Source organism: Myxine glutinosa, unplaced genomic scaffold, assembly GCF_964187855.1.
Source record: "Myxine glutinosa unplaced genomic scaffold, kmMyxGlut1.1 SCAFFOLD_2381, whole genome shotgun sequence".
Taxonomy (NCBI): domain Eukaryota; kingdom Metazoa; phylum Chordata; class Myxini; order Myxiniformes; family Myxinidae; genus Myxine; species Myxine glutinosa.
This window is the reverse complement of record NW_027618475.1, coordinates 1-23,711: the sequence shown is the minus strand read 5'-3', so window position 1 is coordinate 23,711 and position 23,711 is coordinate 1. Positions and strand designations below refer to the sequence as shown.

The window sequence follows — 23,711 nt, the reverse complement described above, 5'->3', positions numbered from 1 at the left end:
CTTTAAAAATCTCTTCCAGAAAAGCTTACTAGATTGATGCAAAACTCCACACACATGATCTATTAGCCTTGGGGAGTAAAGTTTGAAAACGATCAAGTCATAGGTCACATGGTCTGGCAGCCATATTGGATTGATGCAAAAACCGTAAATGAAATTATTGTTCTTCTCTCAAAGCACTGAACGGATCGATGCAAAATTTTAACCCTGTGATTGACTACACACGAGGATATGATGTGGAGAAAAAAAATGTCATCTGTCACATTGTTTGCTGGCGATAATGGATTTAAGGAAGATATTCAAAAAATTGTTTATTTGAAAGTGCTTACGATGTGAAGTTTGATAAATAGCATCTCACACCACTGCTACATATAGTGTGAAAATGGTGACATCATAGGTCACGTTGTTTGGCAGCCATTTTGGATAGAAAAACGAATCTTATCCGAAAAAACACGAAACAAACCACACAAAATACATCGCACAAACATGTCCTGGCGAGAGTGTGCAATCTGATTGCTCTTTTTGGTTCTTATTCCAATTATCAGAGCATAGTGATCATTGGGCAGAAGTTTTTCAGGTTTCTGAGTTGTTCTTTGTTTCTCTTGACTCATTGTTTTCCAAACATGCTACCTTGGTAGTGCTTTGCATTTGTTGTTACTTGTGAGAAGCAACAACATTATTTCAATATCTCATAAACCAACGGACTCTTTTCCAATGACATGGTCACATGACGGCTGTGCTGTTTGTAAGATATCCGCCAATCATAATTACGCACGCATGAACACCAGCTGGGTCTTTCAAAATATGGCCAATGGTCTTGCTGCAGTAGTGGGGCCGGAGTCTATCCTCGTGTGACATGCATGGTAACATTAGTGCTGGTGTGTCATGTTTACATAAGCGATGGTGGTAAGGATGGCAGGCATGCAAAAAAAAAATCAAAAACATATTCGTGGAATCTGCATGACCTGGTAACCAGGAAGTAGCTGCGGCCTCTCTCAGACATAGAGGCCGCAGCTACTCCCTAGTTTACAAAAATTCAGCTGTATAACTAAGGGAAGTTTGTAGGTGTGGTTTGTCATATTAATTTTACTAGTGATTAAACATGACAACTCATTAGGCCAGAACATAAATGTGACTGTCATTAGTATTTCTAATAATGTTAATAATAAAGCAACGTCAGGTTCATTCAGGCCTGCACCTTGGTCTTCAGTAGATCAGAAGTCCACCCTAGAAATGGCATGACCTTGATAGCGAAGACAAAATATGTCGTTAGGTTTCGGGTTATGCCTGTGCCGTCATCTATATATTATTTCATAAATAGTGGACACTGTGCATCAACCTCACCCCACCACGATCCCCTATGCCCCCTTATAAATACCATACAAGTCCTTCCTCCCACCTCTATATGATACCTCCTCATATTGTTTCCCTTCTCAACAACTCTGCTGCTCACCTCCATTCCCTGACCTATGCTCCTCTACCATCCACACTTCCCTTCCTTTTCTCAATACTATATTTCTCAATTCATCTTACACCTTTCCTTCTTTGCACCATTGAATGTGTAGACTGACCAAACGCCCCTCTCACATCATCGAACTTAGTTCACCAATATTGAAAACTTTTACCACTATTATGCCCATTTTACATTAACAAATGTTTGAGCAACAGTACTACCTTTACGACGATGTCCATCAAATTTTAATCACAAACATTATGGGCCTCAGTTCACCTTTTCAAATCATGACAATACGCAATCAGTGGAAGCAAAGCAGGTTTAATCCCGGTAAATGAATGGACTTCACCTGATATATTTCATTTATGAAGACCATCAGGAATGGAGGGTCATGCCCAATGGTGCAGCGTTGGGAGACTCATGGTGTAGGGTACTTAGAAAAAAGGCACAGTCAGTCAGACATACCAACAACGGTTCAACTGCAAGTGAAGTTACTGTGGAAACCATGGGCTACTTGTTAGTCAATGCTTTAAATGATTCTGTATCATATGTGAGAGTGAAGAATGGCTGAAAATTAACAAACGGAACTTCGTGGCACAAAGTGGAGAACATGGGTCACGTGACAGGAAGTCAGGAGTTATCTCGAAGGAAGTGAGTTGGATCAATGAAATGCCTCAATAATGCTGATGATTTTGGTTGCTAATTTCACATATTTTTTTTGTCACCGTTTCATCGCAAGTCTTCTTGCAACAGTCAGTACATTCATGACCCTACTACTCATTGTTGCATAAATCAATGTGGATGCAAGATGTACGGGAAGTTATTACATCAGCTTCCAACTTCCTCTGCTCGGCCCACTTTCCTTTGAAACATGTGATGATGGAGTGAAGTTCCAGCCATGACCTGCAGGTGGATGTTGCGCAGATGGAGGAGCACAAAGCGATGTTGCAGAAAGGTTCATGGTGAACGCTGTGCTCGCGACAGCTTCGGATACTACGACTACTACTATTGCTACCGCTACTCAATTAACGACCATTTTCCCATATTAGGGGGTTGGCCGGACCACCAAATGCCAATCACCAAATGATGAAAGTACTGTTGTCACTATGATAGTGCGAAGCTACATGGTCCACCATTTTTGTGATGGAAGCATTAATTTGCAGACTTCAATCACCCTTTACAAATGGGATATTTGGGGCCTTGGCTGTGCTTGCAATGGATGCTGTCTGTGTCCATTGCTCTCTTAACACTGAGAAAGGCTGAGCCTACAGTGCGCTCTAATGATAGCGGGATGGCTTGAGTCACGTGATTGGGCAGCAGCTCCAGAGCGCGAGGCGAGGCCGTTGGAGAGGGCACGGGGGCCGGGCAGGAACCGGTGGCCGCAGGATTGCCAAGATGGCTTCGTCAAAAACATTTTTCACTCCCTTCTGGGTGAGGGCTGAGCACTCCACGTAGCAGTGTGCACCCAGCTACCAGAGACATTGGCATGAGAAGAATGTAAAATTGCAAGATGTCATTATTGTCAGTAACAATCAATTGTTTGTGAATCTTCATGAAATATCACTTATCTAATGGAAGAGAAGGTGCTGCCAAAGGATTCCTGAGGAAGGAAAATTCTAGGTAGTTTGTCAATACTTTTTCTAAAGAAGTGCAGAGCAAGAATTTGGAATTTGGACAGGATACCAGCATGAGTACTTGCTACATGGTCCACTTTTTTGTTGTTAAATACATCATGATTTATTTAGTTTCCACAAGCAAATGCTCACCACCAATCTCCTTCTTTTCCATAATTCTTGCAAATACATTGAATTCTGGGTGGTCTGGGAGGATGGCCTAGAGGTGCACACACTCACCTCGGAGTTGTCTATCCTGGGTTTGAATCCCGATCTTGCTACAAACTGTCATCCCGGTGTTTCACAGGCAGGGTGATTCATCAATGTGTGTGCCATCCCTCAGATGGATGTTAAACTGGGCATCCCATCTGTCGCCATTAGTTGATGGATGTTAAAGATGTCATGGTGTCCGTGAGGAGTCGGCAAGTGATTGCCAGAACTTACTTACAACGAACTGAACAACTTACAACTTCCTGTTCTGAACAGCACACTGAACAACATACAAGTTTACAGTATTATAATGGTATCTCTGCATGAAAACCTTATAGATTTGAAAATGAATTGGCCAATTTACATCCGTGCTCCTTGTTTTATGCACTCCTAAACCGCTGGGCGAAATAAGTTCAAAAGTGCTGGTTGTAATGTGGGTGTGCTTGGGAACATTCTATTAAGTTGGGATGGCCATCTCCAACTTAGATTTGTACTTCCATGTGAAATTGGGGAATCGTCATATAAGTAGTGGGTGAATTTTCATACCTGCTAATGCACTCCTGCACCGCTGGGCAGATCAATTTGAAAACGACGTTATCCATAAATAAATAAATCAAACTCCCAGAAGTTGTACAAATCATTCAAAAATACCCCAATTCTCATAGTATTATATGGGCATGTAACCCAGTGCTACCATCTGGTGCGGACATGTAACCCAGTGCTACCATCTGGTGTGGACATGTAACCCAGTGCTACCATCTGGTGCGGACATGTAACCCAGTGCTACCATCTGGTGTGGACATGTAACCCAGTGCTACCATCTGGTGCGGACATGTAACCCAGTGCTACCATCTGGTGCGGACATGTAACCCAGTGCTACCATCTGGTGTGGACATGTAACCCAGTGCTACATCTGGTGCGGGCATGTAACCCAGTGCTACCATCTGGTGCGGGCATGTAACCCAGTGCTACCATCTGGTGTGGACATGTAACCCAGTGCTACCATCTGGTGCGGACATGTAACCCAGTGCTACCATCTGGTGTGGACATGTAACCCAGAGCTACCATCTGGTGTGGACATGTAACCCAGTGCTACCATCTGGTGCGGGCATGTAACCCAGTGCTACCATCTGGTGTGGACATGTAACCCAGTGCTACCATCTGGTGTGGACATGTAACCCAGTGCTACCATCTGGTGCGGGCATGTAACCCAGTGCTACCATCTGGTGTGGACATGTAACCCAGTGCTACCATCTGGTGTGGACATGTAACCCAGTGCTACCATCTGGTGCGGGCATGTAACCCAGTGCTACCATCTGGTGTGGACATGTAACCCAGTGCTACCATCTGGTGCGGACATGTAACCCAGTGCTACCATCTGGTGTGGACATGTAACCCAGAGCTACCATCTGGTGTGGACATGTAACCCAGTGCTACCATCTGGTGCGGGCATGTAACCCAGTGCTACCATCTGGTGTGGACATGTAACCCAGTGCTACCATCTGGTGTGGACATGTAACCCAGTGCTACCATCTGGTGCGGGCATGTAACCCAGTGCTACCATCTGGTGTGGACATGTAACCCAGTGCTACCATCTGGTGTGGACATGTAACCCAGTGCTACCATCTGGTGCGGGCATGTAACCCAGTGCTACCATCTGGTGTGGACATGTAACCCAGTGCTACCATCTGGTGCGGACATGTAACCCAGTGCTACCATCTGGTGTGGACATGTAACCCAGAGCTACCATCTGGTGTGGACATGTAACCCAGTGCTACCTGCCACATGTTTTTGTTGTTGACAAGTAAACCGGCTCTCCCACCCAATTAGCTTTGTGGTTTACTTGATGAGGAGGGTGTGTGGGCACTGCAGGACAAAATCAAGACCTGCCAAAGTGTGGATGAGCTCCTTGTGAGCCAATGGCCATCCACATCTGGTGCGGAGTAGCGCCCCCTAACATTATAGATTACAGATAGATTGTATACAAGAGTTCACAAATAGCTTAAGGTTATGGAACCTGCCAACTGAGCTCCCCAGGGATGTGCAGTTCCAACTGATGACCGAGGAAGGACGTACTACAGAAGAGAGGACAAATGTGGATAATGACGGTTTGGGTTTAAACTCTTCTGACCGAACCCAACCTTATGTGCTGACGCCAACCATCGATGGTCATCAAAAAGTATTGAATGGCGGTGCATGGAATGTAAGAACATTGCTAGGATTCGGAAAACCAGAGCAAGTTTGAAAAGAAGCAGAAAGGTTGAACATCGACATATTGGGTCTTGCTGGAGTGAGGTGGTTTGGTGTCTGTGAAATATACACTGATGGATGGGAGTTGTATTACTGTGGAGGTAACTATAGCATCTTCATCTTCATGCTATAGCATCTTCATGGGGTTGGTTTATTGGTATCCCCCAAAACTGCAAAAGCCATCACTGCTGTCGAACCAGTCGGAGCTAGGACCATCAAGATTAGAGTGAATTTGAAACCAAAACTGGTTAACACCATTCAAGTCTACATGCCAACCACCGACGCTGATGAAAATGACGTTATATCTGTGTATGCTGAGATACATAAAGTTGTCAAGAGGTGCTCCAAGCAAGAGAGAGCCGTTGGTCGTAATGGACGACTTCAATGCAAAGATTGGTGAGAACACAGATGATGGTGCTTGTGGAAGATCATGGTGCTTAGGTAAGTTAAATGAGTGAGGAAAGCTGCTTTTGGATTGGTTAGAAGATAACAATTTGCTTGTGCTCAATAGCTGCTTCAGGCATCGTGCTAATCAACGGTATACCTGGACATCACTGGGCAACAGATACAAGAATCATCTTCATTACCACTAGACGAAGAGATAGATGTGAGTGTATGGACTGGAGATCCTTTACCAGTGCGGATTGCGGAAGTGATCATCAAATTGTCTGGGCTGAAATCAAATGTATATCATAGATGTTGGAATACGGAAACAAATCAAGAAAAAGGCCAACGACATCACTTGTTTGGAGTATTGCACTTCATGGCTGCGAAGGTTGGACTCTTAGAGCAGAAGATGAAAGGCGTATTAGCGCTTTTGAATTATGGACTTGGATGAGAATGCTGATAGTGCCCTGGATGGAGCATAAAATGGGTTTGTGGTCAAGTTGGAGTTTGTGTGGGTGGTGGTCTCATGAATGTTATCGAAAGGAGGAAGGTGGCAAAATACTGTCCCTGGAAGAGAAACCTGGCAGTGTGGTGTTATCTTGTATTGAAGGATGGATGGAGGTTAGAACAGGATTGGTCATCTGACCATAACTTAGGTGGATAATTTGAAGTTTTGGGATGTTGGAGGGCTCCCTATTTTAGGAGACGAGTAGGCCTACACCCGCTGACTACGGGCGCGGCGGGGTGACTTGTGTTATTTTCCTTATTATTGCCAATTATTATTACTATAACGTATGTTAGATCAGGTCATTGAAAATATCAGACAGTGCCTCACCATTCTAAATTCCACATAATAAAATTTACTTTCGTAAGGGTGTTGCGGTGGGGGGAAGGGTGGGGGCAATATTGCAAGTCACAAAACCCCTTGGGAAGGGGGAATATTATATGTATTAATATTGATTCGTCATAACATTAATATTATGCTATTATCATGAGCGTTGTTGTTACTTTTGTTTTTCGGAGCAGCTTTGGAAAAACGCCATGATAAAGCTATCTTAACACAGATATACACCTCAAGGGAAGTTAAATTGCTATAACCTCCATTGTGTGACCCTTAGTTCTCCTGTCAAGTTTGGTTGAGATTGGATAAGTAACGACCGAATGTATCGCAGTCAGACAGACAGACAGACACGAAATTGCGTATTTTAGGACGATGACTGTGCTTTATGTCACCGACGGCTGCCTTTAGCAGCTATGGTGTGAATAATAATAATAATTGTATAATGAAAACTATAGTAATCACTAATCATAGATTCATAGATGTGAGGGGAATGTGTTAAAACATACATGTCTGTTTGCTTGTTTGTTTGAAGAAATACGTTGAAACTTGGTGGTTGTGCTTGGGGTGTATATTGGAACATTCTGCTAAGCTGGGATGGCCACTTCCAACTTAAAGTTTCCCTCCCTTGCTGTTCCTGTATGATGTTGTGAAATACTTCTGGTATTGTCAAATAGTCATCAAGATCAATCTGCATTAAAACAAAATGCTTTATGCCATATCAATTCATCTCAACAATCAATCATCTCCTCTGATTTACTTCAAGACTGCCCTTTTTCTGTGGTGTGGATTAGTATTTCACTACTTTACTCGATCTTTACACCACCACTACAACCACCAACCTCCCATTCCAAGCTGTATACCAACTACCAAATGCGCTTGTGCATGGAAAGGATGGTACAAGTAGTACAAGATGGAACCGTCACAAAAGCCTCACCTCATTAGCCATCTTCTGCCCTCGCTCACATGAGATTGGCTTCTCCTGTGCCTCACCCAGCCGTGCAATCGTCTTGGAGTCGTCTCGAAGGTCTATCTGTGAAGTCGGTACCAAAAGGTAAGTTCAGTGGGTGTTTAAAATGTTTCATTTGTTTGGTCCTCCTGGTAATGGTCTCGGCAAGATCACCTGATCAGAGGAAGTTCACGATTGTCGGAAGTCCCTCAACCCCACCACCTTCTCTTCGACTCAGCTGGTGTGGGTTTGCGTCTCACAGATAAATTAGATTTCATTGATTTCTTACAAAGTGCTTTTCATTTCAAATAAATTGTCAAAAAACACCTTCCACACTCTCTTTGATCTCATTCTTCCCTCCAGGTCTTGCCTCCAATAAAAATTTTTTTTTTAAAATATCGCTTTACAAAGAAGAGCAATCATTTTTCAAAAACGCATTCGAATAACTAGAACGCCACTCAGTAGCGCGTATACTCCCGCCGTGGGTCAAGTTGGAATAGCACGATTTCACAAAAGTTTGAGGGAGTAGTTCAGTGACAACACAAGACAGACATTGCACAGATATATATTTAGAATATATAGAAGATAATGTTTAAAAAAAAAACAAGGCAATTTCACTTACATTTTCGGATTCAGCGTTCAATTCCACATTGGTGAGTGTATTTTGAGGCATGTGTGACTTCAAATAAAATTGTAAGCTAGTAAAAACGTTCGTTTCATTCCATAGGGATACAACAGGTAAAACTGGCCCAAACGTGAAAACAAAACTCGTGTGGCGGTTACCTTATGTGCAGGTAACCGCATGTGGCGGTTACCTTATGTGATTACCTTATTTGGGCATAATACACGTGCACGGGCCTGTTGGACTTGTGGTTGTGCGGACGTGACGCACGCGCGGTTGCCGGAGCCACGCCCTCTGAAGAGGGCTTTTGGCTTTATATAAGCATGCTGACTTCCGTTCGAGTTTAGTGTGCTGGATCTTGCTGTTACAATAAAGCATCTTCGAACCCTACGAATGGCCTCGTTCTCTCGCCTTCCGCGACTCCTAAACTGGTGACCTCCGACTGCCCCCGAACGGATTCGGGGGCTGCGAACGAACACGGTAAGCGCGCCCTAGCCAGGGAAGCCACCTAAGCTGGTGACCTCCGACTGCCCCCGAACGGATTCGGTGGCTGCGAACGAACACGGCAAGCGCGCCCTAGCCAGGGAAGCCACCTAAGCTGGTGACGCCGGCTTCTCCCGCACGGCTTCGGGCGCAGTTTCGAACGCTGTTTCGAAATGCCGGAGTTTTGGAAACGACGACGGCCATGACTATGAGGTTCGCGCACCGCGCTCGGCTCCTCCTCTACGACCAGAGGGGTGAGCCTACTCCAAGACCCTCCGAAGGCACAGCTGCTTCGTCAACTTCGCGCACACTGACGTTGGCGGAACGGCTGCTTCGTCACCGCGCGCGCTGACGTTAGCGGCACGGCCGCTTCGTCACCCTTGCGCAACTACAACTACAACCGCAACTACTTCTCCGACCCTGCATCCTCGGGAGGCCCGCGAGGGACCTCGGCAGCCTCCCCCGAGGCCTTGACCAGCCCCTCGGTTGGCTCACCCGCTTTTCGCGTGCACCGCTCGAGCCTTCTCGGCACTGCACCCGCGACCTGCAACCTCGGGAAGCCCGCGAGGAACCTCGGCAGCCTCCCCCGAGGACTTGCCCAGCCCCTCGGTCGCCTCGGCCTACGCATAGGCCCGTGGCGTGCATTCTGGGGGGACGTATGTGGCGGTTACCTTATGTGCAGGTAACCGCATGTGGCGGTTACCTTATGTGATTACTGTAGCGGTTACCGCTGGATGCACACAATCGCCTTGCACCGGCCAGAACACGGCCAGACGCGCCTCTCCCGGGCATGCCCGGACTCACTGTTCCCGGGCACGCCCGAACCTCCCGGGCACGCCCTGTCTCGTCTTTCCCGGGCATGCTCGCTCTCGCCTTTCCAGGGCTCGCCCAGAGCATCTGGGCATGCCCGCTATCGCCTTTTCAGGGCTCGCCCAGAGCGTCCGGGCATGCCCGCTATCGCCTTTCCAGGGCTCGCCCAGAGCGTCCGGGCATGCCCGCTATCGCCTTTCCAGGGCTCGCCCAGAGCGCCCGGGCACGCCCAGCCTCGACTTGCCAGGCCGCAGCCAAACACGCCCGGGCAGGTCCAGACTCGCCTTTCCAAGGCTCGCCCTTGACACCCGGGCATGCCCGGTATAGCTTTTGCCGGGCAAACTTCCCGACATAAATGTGTATATATATTGCTGCCCGATAAACAGGCTTGTCAGAATACCTGAGCTGTTTTGTTTCAATAAAGCAACTCGGACGAATTCCGTCTTTGGTCGCGTCAATTCTTTCGACTCGCGTTGGAGCGCAGTTCCTTCATTACCTTATTTGGGCATAATACACGTGCACGGGCCTGTTGGACTTGTGGTTGTGCGGACGTGACGCACGCACGGTTGCCGGCGCCACGCCCTCCGAGAGGGCTTTTGGCTTTATATAAGCATGCTGACTTCCGTTCGAGTTTAGTGTGCTGGATCTTGCTGTTAGAGTGTTACAATAAAGCATCTTCGAACCCTACGAATGGCCTCGTTCTCTCGCCTTCCGCGACTCCTAAACTCGCTCATTTAAGTCGTACAAGCTAATGCGACCACTTATTCTTCTAGGAAGAATCCCGTGCACATGCTTGTCACACTTATAACTCACCTAAGTCTTTGTAAGATCATCAAATACTGACACCGCGATTGACATTCGCTGAGGTAAATGTTGATATCTCTTCTGAGGTTAAAAAAAAAAAAGTTTTAAAGCATTATACATATCAAACGATGCATTTTAGTAAACGGGGAAACCGAATACACACTTTGATGGTTTTTAAATGACAGAATATGTCTTTATTAAAATTAAAAAAAAGAACCTTGAAGACGACGCTGCTAACAAAATACACCGCTCTAACGCATAACCACGAGTTTAAACTACATTTACAACAAATATGAAAACTATTTTCATATCACAATGTTAAATATAGAATATATAGAAGATAATGTTTAAAAAAAGAGCCCTATCTTCCAATGGTAAAAAAATCCTTCAAAAAATTCCTGGATCCGGAATAATATCCTGAGCTTCACCAAAAACTAATCAATTCTTCCTTATCCCAAGGGCAATCATCCCACCAACTTTCATCCAAATCCGTTCAGAACTTTTCCAGATATCTTGTTCACAAACACACACACACACACACACACACACACACACACACACACACACACACACACACACACACACACACACACACACACACACACACACACAATCGAATGCATTAGGCTGGTTTAAAAAAAATTCCTGTTTATCATCGCCACCCGCCTCATAAAAGTCGTCCGCCCCTAAAAAAAAAATTTTTTTTTTCTCGCGGTCAGTAAAATCAGGTCCCGCTCAGTGGAACAGGTTCTAATTTTGTATGTGCTCGCGCCAAGTTACATGTCTGAGCCAAGTTACATGTGCGCGACAGTTTGACAGAAAATGCCGTTCGTTGTTTGCCAAATTCGGCGAACGTCCAGTGTTCTAACTTCTAAAGGCCTGGGTTGGTGTCAAAGTGCCAGAAAATATCACTAGACGAACTGTATTATGAGCTCGTGTCGGGAACGCTTGATGGTGAGAAATATAACCGTTTTAATGTACGTTGTTGTTGTTGTTGTTGTTGTTGTTGTTGTATATTTAGTGTGTGCGGGTTTTCCCCTCACTCGCCATTTACGTGGACCGCAAGGTTTTGCTTCTGATAAATGGGGTGTGCGCTTCCTTATTTTATTCATAAAGAATGGTGGGAAATGTTAGACTCCAGTTCTGTTCTAAACTAAAATCTGTCGATATACCTGCACTGGGATCCCAGATCTGTATTTATAGTTTTCATTCCCGGGTGGTTCAAAATTCCAAACCAAATCCAGACTTGGAAAAAACAGAATTTCAGTACAAAACACTGAATTTGATCTGAGACTGATGAATACGTGCAATTATTAGTTACTAGGGCGTGCCCGCACGGCCGTGCTTGCCCGTACGTGCTTGCCCGTACGTGCGTGCAAAAAAACATGCGTGCAAACAACAACAACAAAAAAAAACTTTGAAACCACGTGGCAGTAACGACCACAGAACCCCCCCCTCTATTTACATGAAATGGTTTGGTCCATTCGCAAAGCCAAAGCGAACGGCTTGCGAGTACGGTAGAACCCCCCCCCCCCCCTCTATTTACATGAAATGGTTTGGTCCATTCGCAAAGCCAAAGCGAACGGCTTGCGAGTACGGTGACCATACCTTGGGAACCACTTGTCCGATTAATTTCAAACCTTGAAAAGGCACATCCTCAGGTCCCCAGCAATATATCTGGCAAGTTTCAATTAGATCGGACCCGTGGTTGTCGAGAAACAGCGGTCACAGACAAACACACAGACACACAGAGATTACTGGAATTATAGATAGATATCTGGCAAGTTTCAATTAGATCGGACCCGTGGTTGTCGAGAAACAGCGGTCACAGACAAACACACAGACACACAGAGATTACTGGAATTATAGATAGATGAAAGGGTGTGTGTGTGTGTGTGTGTGTGTGTGTGTGTGTGTGTGTGTGTGTGTGTGTGTGTGTGTGTGTGTGTGTGTGTGTGGAGGGGGGGGGGGGTGCTCATTTTTTCAATGTACAATTTTCCCCCACATTTTTGTTGTTTGAACCTTGATGTTTGTGGCTTGGCTGATAGGTAAATAGTATGGTAGACAATGTACAAGTATATTTTATAGTGATTTTTCTTTTTCAGGTGTATAAGAACACAAGAGTAGTTCAGCATGCACACGAGTTGTTTGAATGTCCCTTATTTTATATAGTTTGCCGCATTGCACATACCATATAAAGGGGCCTTTTCTATGCCCTGGCATTTTCCCCAAGATCTATACGCTCCTGTACTGGAAGCGAATGCGTCTTGAAAAATGGAATGATGTGACAGAGTCTCAGTGCCTGAACAACTAGCCTGGATCACAAGCATGGACCACAAACCTTGGCTTCTGTAAAAAAAAAAAAAAGGGGTGTGTGTGTCCCACTCCACCCTCCTTCCCCCCTCCCCTCACAGGTCCCTCTGCTAGGTCTGCTCGGTTTGTGCAAACCTGCACAAACCTTGGCTTCTGTGTTCTATACAATTTAGCAAAGCTCTGAGAAAAGAAACCGGCAAACCTGCCAGTGAGGAATCGCAACAGTCAAAATGTGATGTTATGAGAATGTGAACCAAAGTTCCAGTAGATCTTCCAATTCAGGCACATGATCAGATTTCGGCAACATTGTACAAATGGAATAAAATAGCCATATTTTAGTGGTGTGTTCATTAAAAAAAAATTGGGTTCATTGTGATATCTAAGTTAAAGACCAAAGTGGTGGAAATTTCACCATCTACCGTTGAAGCTATGCAAGGGTTTATGAAGAGCCAAGATTCAGCAAATTCGTCTTGGCAATATTATATTGAAGAAAGTTCATGAACTTCTATTTTTGAGTTTTGGCAAGACATGCAGTTTCAGTTTTGTAGAACATCGTCAGGTTTCACGGACAGGTAGATCTGTATTATAAGATCTAAACCATAAAGGTGTACCCATTTCCATTATTCCTCACCTGTGTGCCCACGAGAAGAAAAGGTGTAGGGGGATGCCATGTTCGCAGGTCGAGCAGCCAAGAGGTACGAAGGGAGTGAAACGATGAGGGCTCAACCACGGAGAAGCAGAGCAAGAATACGTCTGTCAGTGGGTACGAGAGGGGTCGCAGTCCACCATAATCTTCCTACAAGATGCAGAAATCAAATGAAATATTGTAAGTATGCCTCATACTCGTAGTAAATACTATCTAATATTTAGTAAATATTTTAATATTTCATACATTTAGTAAATTAGTAAACCCACTCCCTATGGGAGCAGCAGGAATGGTCATGTTTATTCTCCTCTCAAGGGTATATAGATTACAGTAGATCTAGGCTCTGGTCCGATAAGTATATATTGCCTCAAGAACATCACGTTTCCTTCCTTTAAGTTTCATGTTAAACAGCAGTAATATCAGTTAATAAAGGTAATCATACGTGTTTGTGGTTTGTAATATTTTCGGTAGGAGTGCCCCACAAAATGCCATGATAAGCTATTTATACACGTTAATACATCGTTTGTCCAAGGAGGAAAAAACCCTTGGGCAGCATGGATATTGTTAGTATTAATATTGCTTTGTACTAACATTAATATTCTTTTTTCTTTTCTTTTTTTTTGTCAATTTTCATCCAATTGACCTGAAATTTTAAAAATTTTCACATTGTGTCACTTGATTGGTTCACCAATCAAAAGCTAGAAGCTGATTGTTTTTTTATAGTTCAAAAGTTCAACGGTCACGGTTGCATAAAATATTAATTCTTTCACTCATATCAATATGCCAGTGCCCCAATATGATGCAATTCATCAAGTATAACCTGTGTTTTGTCAAGAAGGTCAAAAGGTCAAAGGTCAAGGTCATAAAATTCCATCTGCATGACTTGATTCAGTATTTGAACAGGGTTTGCATATTGGGGTACTGAAACCTATTGTGTTTGATGTCAAACGGTCAAGGTCGCCTAAAATCGTCAAACTTTTTGTATCTTTTAGCTGTTTTCATCATGTTTCGCATATGGACGAAGAAGAAAAAGAAGTCCGAATACAGAGCAGATACGGATGGGCTTTGCATTTTCAGATTCTTTCTACTTACTAGTACCCAACTGCAAAGCCGCAATGAGCCGGCGAAGCCAAAGCCTCTTGCCACTATTTTACCCATCACTATGGCATCAGTAGGTTAGGTAGTTGGTAGGAGGTAGGTGTAGTAGGTACCGTACCTAGTTCAAAATGACACCATTTGCATTCTGGATGAGATTAAAATTTATAAAATTTCCTTCTTGATTAATTCGGTGAATTCCGTCTCAACTTCGGATATTTCCGGCCGTGAAACAACTATCCCCGACGGCCGCGAGATTTCAAAAAAATAATTCTTCGTCAATTTTAGAATATTTGACGCTGTTTTCAGCCTCCGAAACGCGGTAAAAAGCTTTTTTGAAATATTTTTTCAAATGCTCGAATCTCATTGGTTCCGGTAATTGGTGACGATTTTCGTTGAAGATAACCAGAGCCCGTGTGGGCCCGGGGAACGAGGTTGGTCTTAAAGTATTTTAATTACAAATTAGAGGTGCATAAGATTGTGAATCAAACAAAGACGGGTGAAACAAACTCCTATTGAACTTTTTTGCAATTTTTTAAATGCATCCTTCCGCATCCGGAAGATGGCGGCCTCCATTGAGTGATTTGGTTTTTGAAATATTTTTTCAAATGCTCGAATCTCATTGGTTCCGGTGTTTGGTGACGATTTTCGTTGAAGATAACCAGGCCCGTGCGGGCCGAGGTTGGTCTTAAAGTATTTTAATTACAAATTAGAGGTGCATAAGATTGTGAATCAAAAAAAGACGGGTGAAACAAACTCCTATTGAACTTTTTTCAATTAGTTATGTATACTTCCGCATCCGCAAGATGGCGGACTCCATTGAGCGATTTGGTGCGTCAAAGCTTCGAAATTCTCAAAGGATCCAGCAAAATCTGGCTTTTCAACATAATACGTACGCGTTCATTCACAACATCGGCTTCGCCGGCTATTACTTTTGTTATTAGAAACGGCCTTGGAAAAACCCCATTATTATCTATTTTAACACGGATATGCACCTTGACGTGGATTTCGCCCAAGGCGGAATACCCTCTTAGGGAAAGGGGGAAATGAAGATGCTACAACCTACATTGTGTGACCCTCAGTCCTCCTGACCCTACAACCCGGACTGGCACAAATAAGTGATTGCAAAAACTCTGTCTCCTGCTGCACGGGGGACGAGCTAACAAGTTTGATTGAGGTCAGATAAATAACGACCGAATGTATCGCGGTGAAAAAGGCAGACAAACACTCAATAGTGTATTTTAGTTTGATAATATTTATTAAATTTATCAAGTAATATTTCATAAATTGATTTTATAGTAAATAGTTGTCCCTCCTTAATATTTTGGTGTAGATCAATCTTATTTTAATATTCTGGTCAATTTATACATTTTGAAGGGGTTACGCTCGACAGAATGTCACCGAACAAGGATGCTCATCACGATAGTCAAAAGTTCTGATCAGACAATGATTACAATGATCGTAACCATGAAATAGATATTTCTCCTTCTGAACCTCATACTTTCACTTTCCACCATACGAGTACCTTTCCAGCCGTGTCGAACAATCCCAGCAGATACTGCTTGCCACCCACTGTGACGTTCACTACAAGACCACAGACAGACACACCAGTGATCATGCCCTCTGAAAAAAATGGTTACATTATTTAAAGAACACTGAGACAGGTGCTTTTTACCACATAATGGATCGGCGTCAATGGTAAGACAATCGAGGTGAGGGGAATCTTCATGAGACAAGGCCCTGCTACCAATGCTCTTATCCCAACTGCACACCTGAGATTTCGTTCAACTTGTCCCGCACAGCATCAAAATCAAAATACTGATTGCATTTTTATCAGTTACCCATTGTTACTAACAAACAGAATGAAAGGATAAGAGGATCACCAGAATCAGACACTCATAATGTCTATGTGATGCCAGATTGAGCGAAAGGATATTCACGACAAGGGACAGCAACACACACTGACATCAGGATTACATGGTTGACTAACTAGTTACAGAACAAACTGACACTAAAAATAGTGAACAATAATGAAAATAAATAATGCTTCAACAGATTCACAACATGGGCTTGGTGCACTGACCTGAAAATATGGACTTTGAATTGACATAATAGTTTGAAGCCAGCTGAAGTTGTGCCACCATCTTACCTGCTCCAGAAAGCTATCACTTAAAATACTTCAATATGAATATTATAATTATAAGTCAGATCAGTTGAATTATCTTAAAATATTCTCCGAAAATCATCACAGTGCCTTCTGGCACAAGTGTCAACTGCACTAATTGTGGAGTCAAAGGAAATAACAAAACCTTGTTGTTTTATGGGTAATTTGTCGCAAGTCTGAATATATATATATATATATATATATATATATATATATATATATATATATATATGTATATATATATATATATATATATATATATATATATATATATATATATATATTGTTTGTTTGTTTGATTTGACTTTGAATTCCAAGCACTCACTGATTTCAAGTTTAGTCTTACTAGCGGGTACCTAATTGGTCAGTGCCACGACCAATCGACGAGTGAATATTGTTGACATAGCTACAGCCACACAAGCTCCATTGACATGAGTAGATTCTGGGATATGTATAGAAAACCACCAGGTGGTGGTAGTGTCGCAAGTCTTTCCCCTCACTCCTGGAGCTTCACTTTCACCGATACTTTTCTTGTCCTAAAAAGGACAGAGACTTCTTTTTTTTTTTTTTTTTTGTATACTGAATCGAGGCTCGTGAAAGAGCTAACATTTATTTCACAAACAAATCAACCAGACAAACAAAATATACAAAAAGAGGGAGCGGAAGACAAGATGGGGAGAGAAGGGGAAGCACACAACCACAACATTTGAGAGCAGGGAGAAGTGTGGGAGGGAGAGGGCTTGGGGGCAGGAGGCGTGGGAAGGGGAGGGGGGGGGGGGGGGGGAAGAGGTATAAAACACAAGGGGACCGAAATTAGCGGGGGTAGAAAAGATCAAGGTTTTGGATGGGGGACGATAAGAGATGGTTGGTGAACAGCTGTTTTAAAGACCTGGAGGGTGGAGTGGGATTGAAGAGAGTGAGGGAGTTTGTTCCAGAGGCAGGAGAAAAGAGGAATGAAGGAGTGAAGGTGAGCAGAAAGTCTTGATTTTGGCAGTTTAACCATAAGAGGGTTGCAGGCAGATCTTGTGCGACCTGTAGGAATATTTGGGGGACAGAGCCCAGAGAGGGCTTGGGGGGCAAGGCCAGAGAGGAGTCGGTAGAAGACGGAAAGACCACCAACCTGCCTGCGGTGAGTGAGTGAACGGCCCTTGGAGTTAGCTTCATCGCGGGAGATTCCAATGATTCTGAACGCTTTGGTTTCAACAGCGTGAAGACGGGCTAGGTGTGAGGCAGGAGCACCAGACCAGAGGGGAGAGCAGTATTCCATAGAGCTGCGGATGAAAGCCTTGTATGTGGTGAGGAGCTCAGGTGTGCCAAGGAAGGACTTTGCACGACGGAGGATGCCCAGTCGGCGACTGGCTTTGGAGGCCAGATTTGAAATGTGGTTTTCCCAGGAAAGATCATGGCAAATAGTGAGACCCAAAAGCTTGAGTGACAGAACTTCTTGGAGAGGATTATTCAGAAAGTGGATGGGAGGGTTTTCCAGTCGGTCTTTTCGGAGAGACCAGAGTGAGATCAGAGTGAGTCTGAGAGACATAATGAGAATATAACCATGTTAAGACCAGAGTTGTGGGGAATGAGACATGGTGGAGAAGAAAACCACATTTATCACAAAGATGTGAGCCAAGAGAGTGATGGCCGCTTGGCACAATTTAACTTGATACATGCGAAGTCTCATGGAGGAACTGCGTTATCGAAGTGAGGACTACCTCATTTGAAGCCGCATTATTATTGGAAAAAAGGACGAGAGGGAGATTGGTAATGGAGGTATTCAGGGCGTGCTGGATTGAGTGGAGTGGTCGATAGGCCTGAGGCCATTTTTGTGGCTCACAACTTGGATGAAGCCTCCAGAACATCACTTCAGACTGGCCTTAATTCCTTCCATCCCTTACCCACCCTCCCACCCCCATCTTCTTTATATACATGCAAATATTCCTCTTATTTTGCCCTCAATCCTCATCCTCCACTTTGGAGTTACCTAGAGATGTATTTATGCTGTGCAATCGTTGCCCCTCCAGTGAAACTTGTTTCATGTTAGTTTACGAATTCCTTCATTACGATTGAGTGCCTTCGGGATTTACCGTTGCATACTTTGCTCTGTGTACACTGTTTCTTATGAGTTGTTTTTTTCATCTTTGCTCGGCTTGATAACACCAGTAGATTCCCTGGTGTGGTAAGAGACCCAGTTGGAATAGCCTACACATGCATTTTAGGTGACATGGGTGTTTTAAATCCGTGCCAGCATTCTGATATGATAATTCCACATGGTCACATCGGACCGCCTACACGCAACCTTCACAAAGGTAGCATACTGATCTTCAGACTAATTCAACTCTGACCTCTCCTTGCATGAATAAGTCAACGCATGGTAGCTTGCGGCCACAACTTGGAGATTCACTCCAGTTGTCCCAGGATGACAGACCTCATCCTCTCTGACTTTGGTGCAGAACGAGAACAGTATTCCTCACCCAGGTCATTGTCAATGGATGAAATGCCTCACCTGAGAAGGTTATCACGGCACCTTCAGTGGACGCATTCAAGAGGTGGTTGGACAAAGTGCTGCAGTAACCACCGTGACAAGACATTATGGGTTCTGAACTCTGTCCTTGTCTCCTGATTCTGATTCTGACCTCCGCAGTCAATATGTACAGTACCCCGATTCCCCAACTACCCCCTAAGGGGGTGAGGTCGTAACAACTAGAAAGCACTAAATATTTATATATATATATATATATATATATATATATATATATATATATGTATATATATATAAAGGAGGACTGTGTGTGTGTGTGTGTGTGTGTGTGTGTGTGTGTGTGTGTGTGTGTGTGTGTGTGTGTGTGTGTGTGTGTGTGTGTGTGTGTGTGTGTCTGGATGTCCGCTTATAACTCAAGAACTACACATCGGAGAAAAGTTTTAGACAGATTCGGAATCAGCATAAAATCCCGGTGGTTTTCGGCTACGTTTTATTTTAATATCAATGGTTTAAAAAAACCGCGCCAGCTGCAATTCCATGATGTAGTTTGTGGCGGCGCTAGACGTTCGGGGTGTATTGCAATGGTTTGTCGGGTTTGGCTGTGGGTCCAGAATAGCTCCCATTTCCTTATGTTCTTCCACTTTTATTTTGATTCTTCTGTTACAACGCCTTCCTTATCTACCTTATATCCCCCCGACGAGGCCTCTACATAATTTCATGCGGCAGAATTTCGTGCATTTTGAGTGAAAGAAGTGAGACGAAGTAGTAGTAGGAGGAAGAAGAGGCGCGGTCACTGTGGAGGCCTCGATCGTGAGTGGAAATGGCGGGAATTGCGTTTGTATCGCAAAGTAAAGGATCTGCATTCATTTCTGAACTTGCATTGGTGGATTGTTATACATCTGCATTATTTTTCATTAAAAAACTTTATGTTGAACTTGAAGGCTCCAAGCAAGGACTATATATATAGCCCTCATTGAGGTAAAAATAAAAGTAAAAAGCCTGCTGTCGCTTGCCAAGCTAGCCGTTCCCCCCCTCCCCCTCCACTCCCCCTCCCCTCCCCCCTCCCCCCTCCCCCTCCCCCCTCTCCCTCCCCCCTCCCCCTCTCCCTCCCCTCCCCCACTCCACTCCCCCCTCACTCCCCCCTCTTCCCCCCTTCCACTCCCCCTCCCTCCTCTCCCCTCCACTCCCCCTACCCCCCTCCTCCTCCCCCTCCCTTCTCTTCTCTCCTCCTCCCCCTCCCTCCTCTTCTCCCCTCCCCCCCTCTTCTCCCCTCCCCTCCCCCCCTCTTCTCCCCTCCCCCCCTCTTCTCCCCTCCCCCCCTCTTCTCCCATCCCCCCCTCTTCTCCCCTCCCATCCCCCCCTCTTCTCCCCTCCCCACCCTCTCCTCCCCTCCCCCGCCGTTCCCCTCCCCTCCCCTTCCTCCTCCCCTTCCTCCTCCCCTTCCTCCTCCCCTTCCTCCTCGTTCCCCTCCCCTCCCTTTCCTCCTCCCCTCCCTTCCCCCGCCCGGCAATGCCGGGTACTTCCCATGGCCAGCTGTACGTGAGCGAACTCAATTCATGGACAGTACTGTGTTAAACTTCTGTACATTTTCCAGAAGTATCTCTTTATTTTGCACATTAGCCAAATTTTTTTTTTAACAAAAACAAAAGTTGAATTACGACTGGGATTACGGACAGTAAAATTACAGTTCAGTACTTCGTGAAACCCCCACGAGCATTCAGGAGAGCACGTACACGTTGTGGCATGCTGTTCACGAGATTTGCCAAGGTTTGGACAGGAATCGCTTGCCATGCAGTGACAATAGCCTGCTGCAATTCACGCACAGAGGTCGGCTGCTGGTCCAAGTGGTCGATTTGACGCGTTAATTCTGCCCACAAGTTCTCTTTCGGATTCATATCCGGGGACATGGCAGGCCACTCCATATGCTCTACACCACGGTCAGCAAGAAAGTGTTGGATCATGCGAGCACGATGAGGCCGTGCATTGTCATCTTGGAAGACAAAGTTTCCTCGAAAGGCTGCACGAACAAATGGAAGCAATGTTTCTTCCAGAATGGCCCTGTGCTTGAAATGGTTCAGGTTTCCATTCAGAACAACCAGGTCAGTTTAGCCCCCTGCATGAAAAGCAGCCCAAACGGTCACCCCACCACCTTCAGCTTGGACTCTTGGCACTATACAATCTTCGTTATAGGCTTCATGCACTTGTCTGCGCACTCGGACGCGGCCATATTGACGATAGACCAAAAATCTAGACTTGTCACTGAAGATCACGTGATTCCAGTGTCCTGGCTGCCATTGACGGTGCTCTCTGGCCCACTGCAATCGGCGCTGGCGGTGTTGTCTGGTCAGACGTGGCTTTCTCAGGGGACGACTGGCACGATAGCCTGCTTGAACCAGTCGTTGGTTGACTAGCCTTCTGGATACAGGCACATTCGTCAGTTGCTGCCACTCAGCCCTAAGCCGATTAGCTGACTTGGTACGGCCATTGCGGACTAACCGGTGCAGCTGGCGATCATCCCTCCTTGTGGTTCTGCGGGGACGTACTGGGCTCGGTATTGGAGTAGGGACACCCCTCTGAGCATTTCGTTTCAGGATCTATGACACCTGACCTTGAGTGATGCCATACTGCCGAGCAAGAGCACGCTCTTTCATGCAGTAATTTCGTAAAGCCACCACTCCATGACAAACAGCATTGTCGAGTTGGCGGACCATCTCCAGAGGAAGCGGCAATAACTTTTGGAGACGTGCAGCAGTTGTTTTCCACCAATACAGAACGCAACAATCCTTGTATACCCGACTGTGAAGCCAATCGTCAAATGCACCTGTCGTACATTTTGCCACGCCACCTGTGATATAATCCTGTTGTTGACTTCTTGCTGCGACAGACAATCAGTGACATGGTTCTTTTAACAAATAAATCACCAAAGTGTAAAAGAAACTCACCAGATTGATATACTGAGTTAAGAAAGTAAACCCAAGTCAAGAAAAAAAAAAATTCCATATTAAATGCCAAGTCTGTGTGTGTGTATATATATATATATACAGTAGTGACCCCTAATTCCGAACGCCCCTCATCTCGAACTACTCTAATTCCGAACCGTAAATTCGAGAAAATTTTGTCCCTAATTCCGAATGTATTTCTATAACCGAACCGCCAACATAGCGTTAGCGTCGTTCATATTTCCCGCCGCGAGCGTCGAGATTTTGAAGGCTTTGAAGAACCTATTGTGCCTGCTATTGTAGCATTGGGTCAGTCCATGGGCTTGGAGGTGAGTGAAGAGGATGTGGAGGAGTTAGTGGAGGATCACAACAAGGAACTCACCACAGAAGAACTTCAGCACCTCCACAAGATGCAGCAAGAAGAAGTGGCAGTGGAAATTTATTCAGAGGAGGAAGAGGGAGCTAGTGGTAACATTTCCAGTGCTGAAATTAAAGAACTGTGCTTCCATTGGTCTAAAACACAGGCCATTGTTGAAAGGTGGCACCCTAATAAAGCAGTGGTTAACAGGAGCATTAACTTGTTCGGTGACAATGTGATTGACCACTTTTTTTTTTTTTTTTTTTTTTTTTTTTTTGTATACAATATCGAGGCTCGTGAAAGAGCGAACATTAATCACATGAACACACAGAAAGACAAACCGACACATAAAACATATAACATAGGGAGCGGTAGACAAGATGGGGAGAGAGGGGGAAGGACACAAACACAACATTTGAGAGCAGGGACCGAGAGACATGGAGACATCGAGAGATCTGAGAGAGGGCGAGGGCTTTGGGGGGGGGGCGTGGGAAGGGGGCAGTGGGAGAGGTATAAAACATATGGACACTGCCAGGACTTCCAGGAAAGAAGTTGGAATTTCAAACAAGGTGGATCTGGGGTGAATTAGCGGGGGTAGAAAAGATCAAGGTTTTGGATGGGGGAAGATAAGAGATGGTGGTGAACAGCTGTTTTAAAGACCTGGAGGGAGGAGTGGGATTGAAGGGAGTGAGGGAGTTTGTTCCAGAGGCGGGAGAAAAGAGGAATGAAAGAGTGAAGGTGAGCCGAGAGCCGAGATTTCGGCAGTTTAACCATCAGAGGGTTGCTGGCAGATCTTGTGCGACCTGTAGGAATATTTGGGGGACAGAGCACAGAGAGAGCTGGGGGTGCAAGGCCGGAGAGGAGTCGACAGACCACTTCAGAAAAATTAAGAAAAGTCGCCAACACCAGGCAACTTTGGAGAGGTGGTTCTCTAAAGAAAGCAAGCCTAGTGAGCCCCAACCCTCTACAAGTGGTGTTAAGAGACAAAGAGAGCAAACACCAGAAGCACAGTCATCTGATGTTAGCTTGGAAGGTGCCTCACCTTCCAAGCAATAAAACCCTCTCCCTCCTTCCTCCTCTCCAGCTTCCACATGCACCATCAGAACTCTCCACTAAGGTAAATGCAGTTATTTTCATGTTAGTACATTTATTTCTTGTTATTATTATTATTATTATTTGATATTTAGGGCATTTACTCATCTTATTTTACCTTGAATCATGTGTATTTGCAGTTAACAGTGTCTTGATAATGGATTTTTGGGGTCCAGGAACGGATTAATTCACTTTCCATTATTTCTAATGAG

At 44.8% G+C, this 23,711-nt stretch overlaps 1 protein-coding gene across 1 annotated transcript; it reads right to left on the bottom strand.

The window, feature by feature from the left end:
• Positions 1-1,756: 1,756 nt before the first annotated feature.
• LOC137437870 (rho-related GTP-binding protein RhoQ) lies at positions 1,757-19,219 on the bottom strand. The gene is made up of 5 exons (XM_078769407.1): positions 19,135-19,219; positions 15,996-16,093; positions 13,361-13,525; positions 7,686-7,781; positions 1,757-2,919 (listed from the first exon to the last, which is right to left on the bottom strand). The coding sequence occupies exons 1-5, from the start codon at positions 19,217-19,219 to the stop codon at positions 2,752-2,754; spliced, it is 612 nt and encodes a 203-aa protein (XP_078625533.1). The 3' UTR covers positions 1,757-2,751.
• Between the last annotated feature and the right edge of the window lie 4,492 nt (positions 19,220-23,711).

Excerpts from the sequence above, each read along its gene's own strand:
- LOC137437870 (XM_078769407.1), bottom strand. The coding sequence starts at position 19,219 with ATGTCTTGTCACGGTGGTTACTGCAGCACTTTGTCCAACCACCTCTTG. Across the intron at positions 16,094-19,134 it reads TGCCGTGATAACCTTCTCAG|AGGGCATGATCACTGGTGTG; the intron begins GTGAGGCATTTC and ends CATTTTTTTCAG. Across the intron at positions 2,920-7,685 it reads GGCAGAAGATGGCTAATGAG|CTGGGTGCACACTGCTACGT; the intron begins GTGAGGCTTTTG and ends TGTCTCTGGTAG.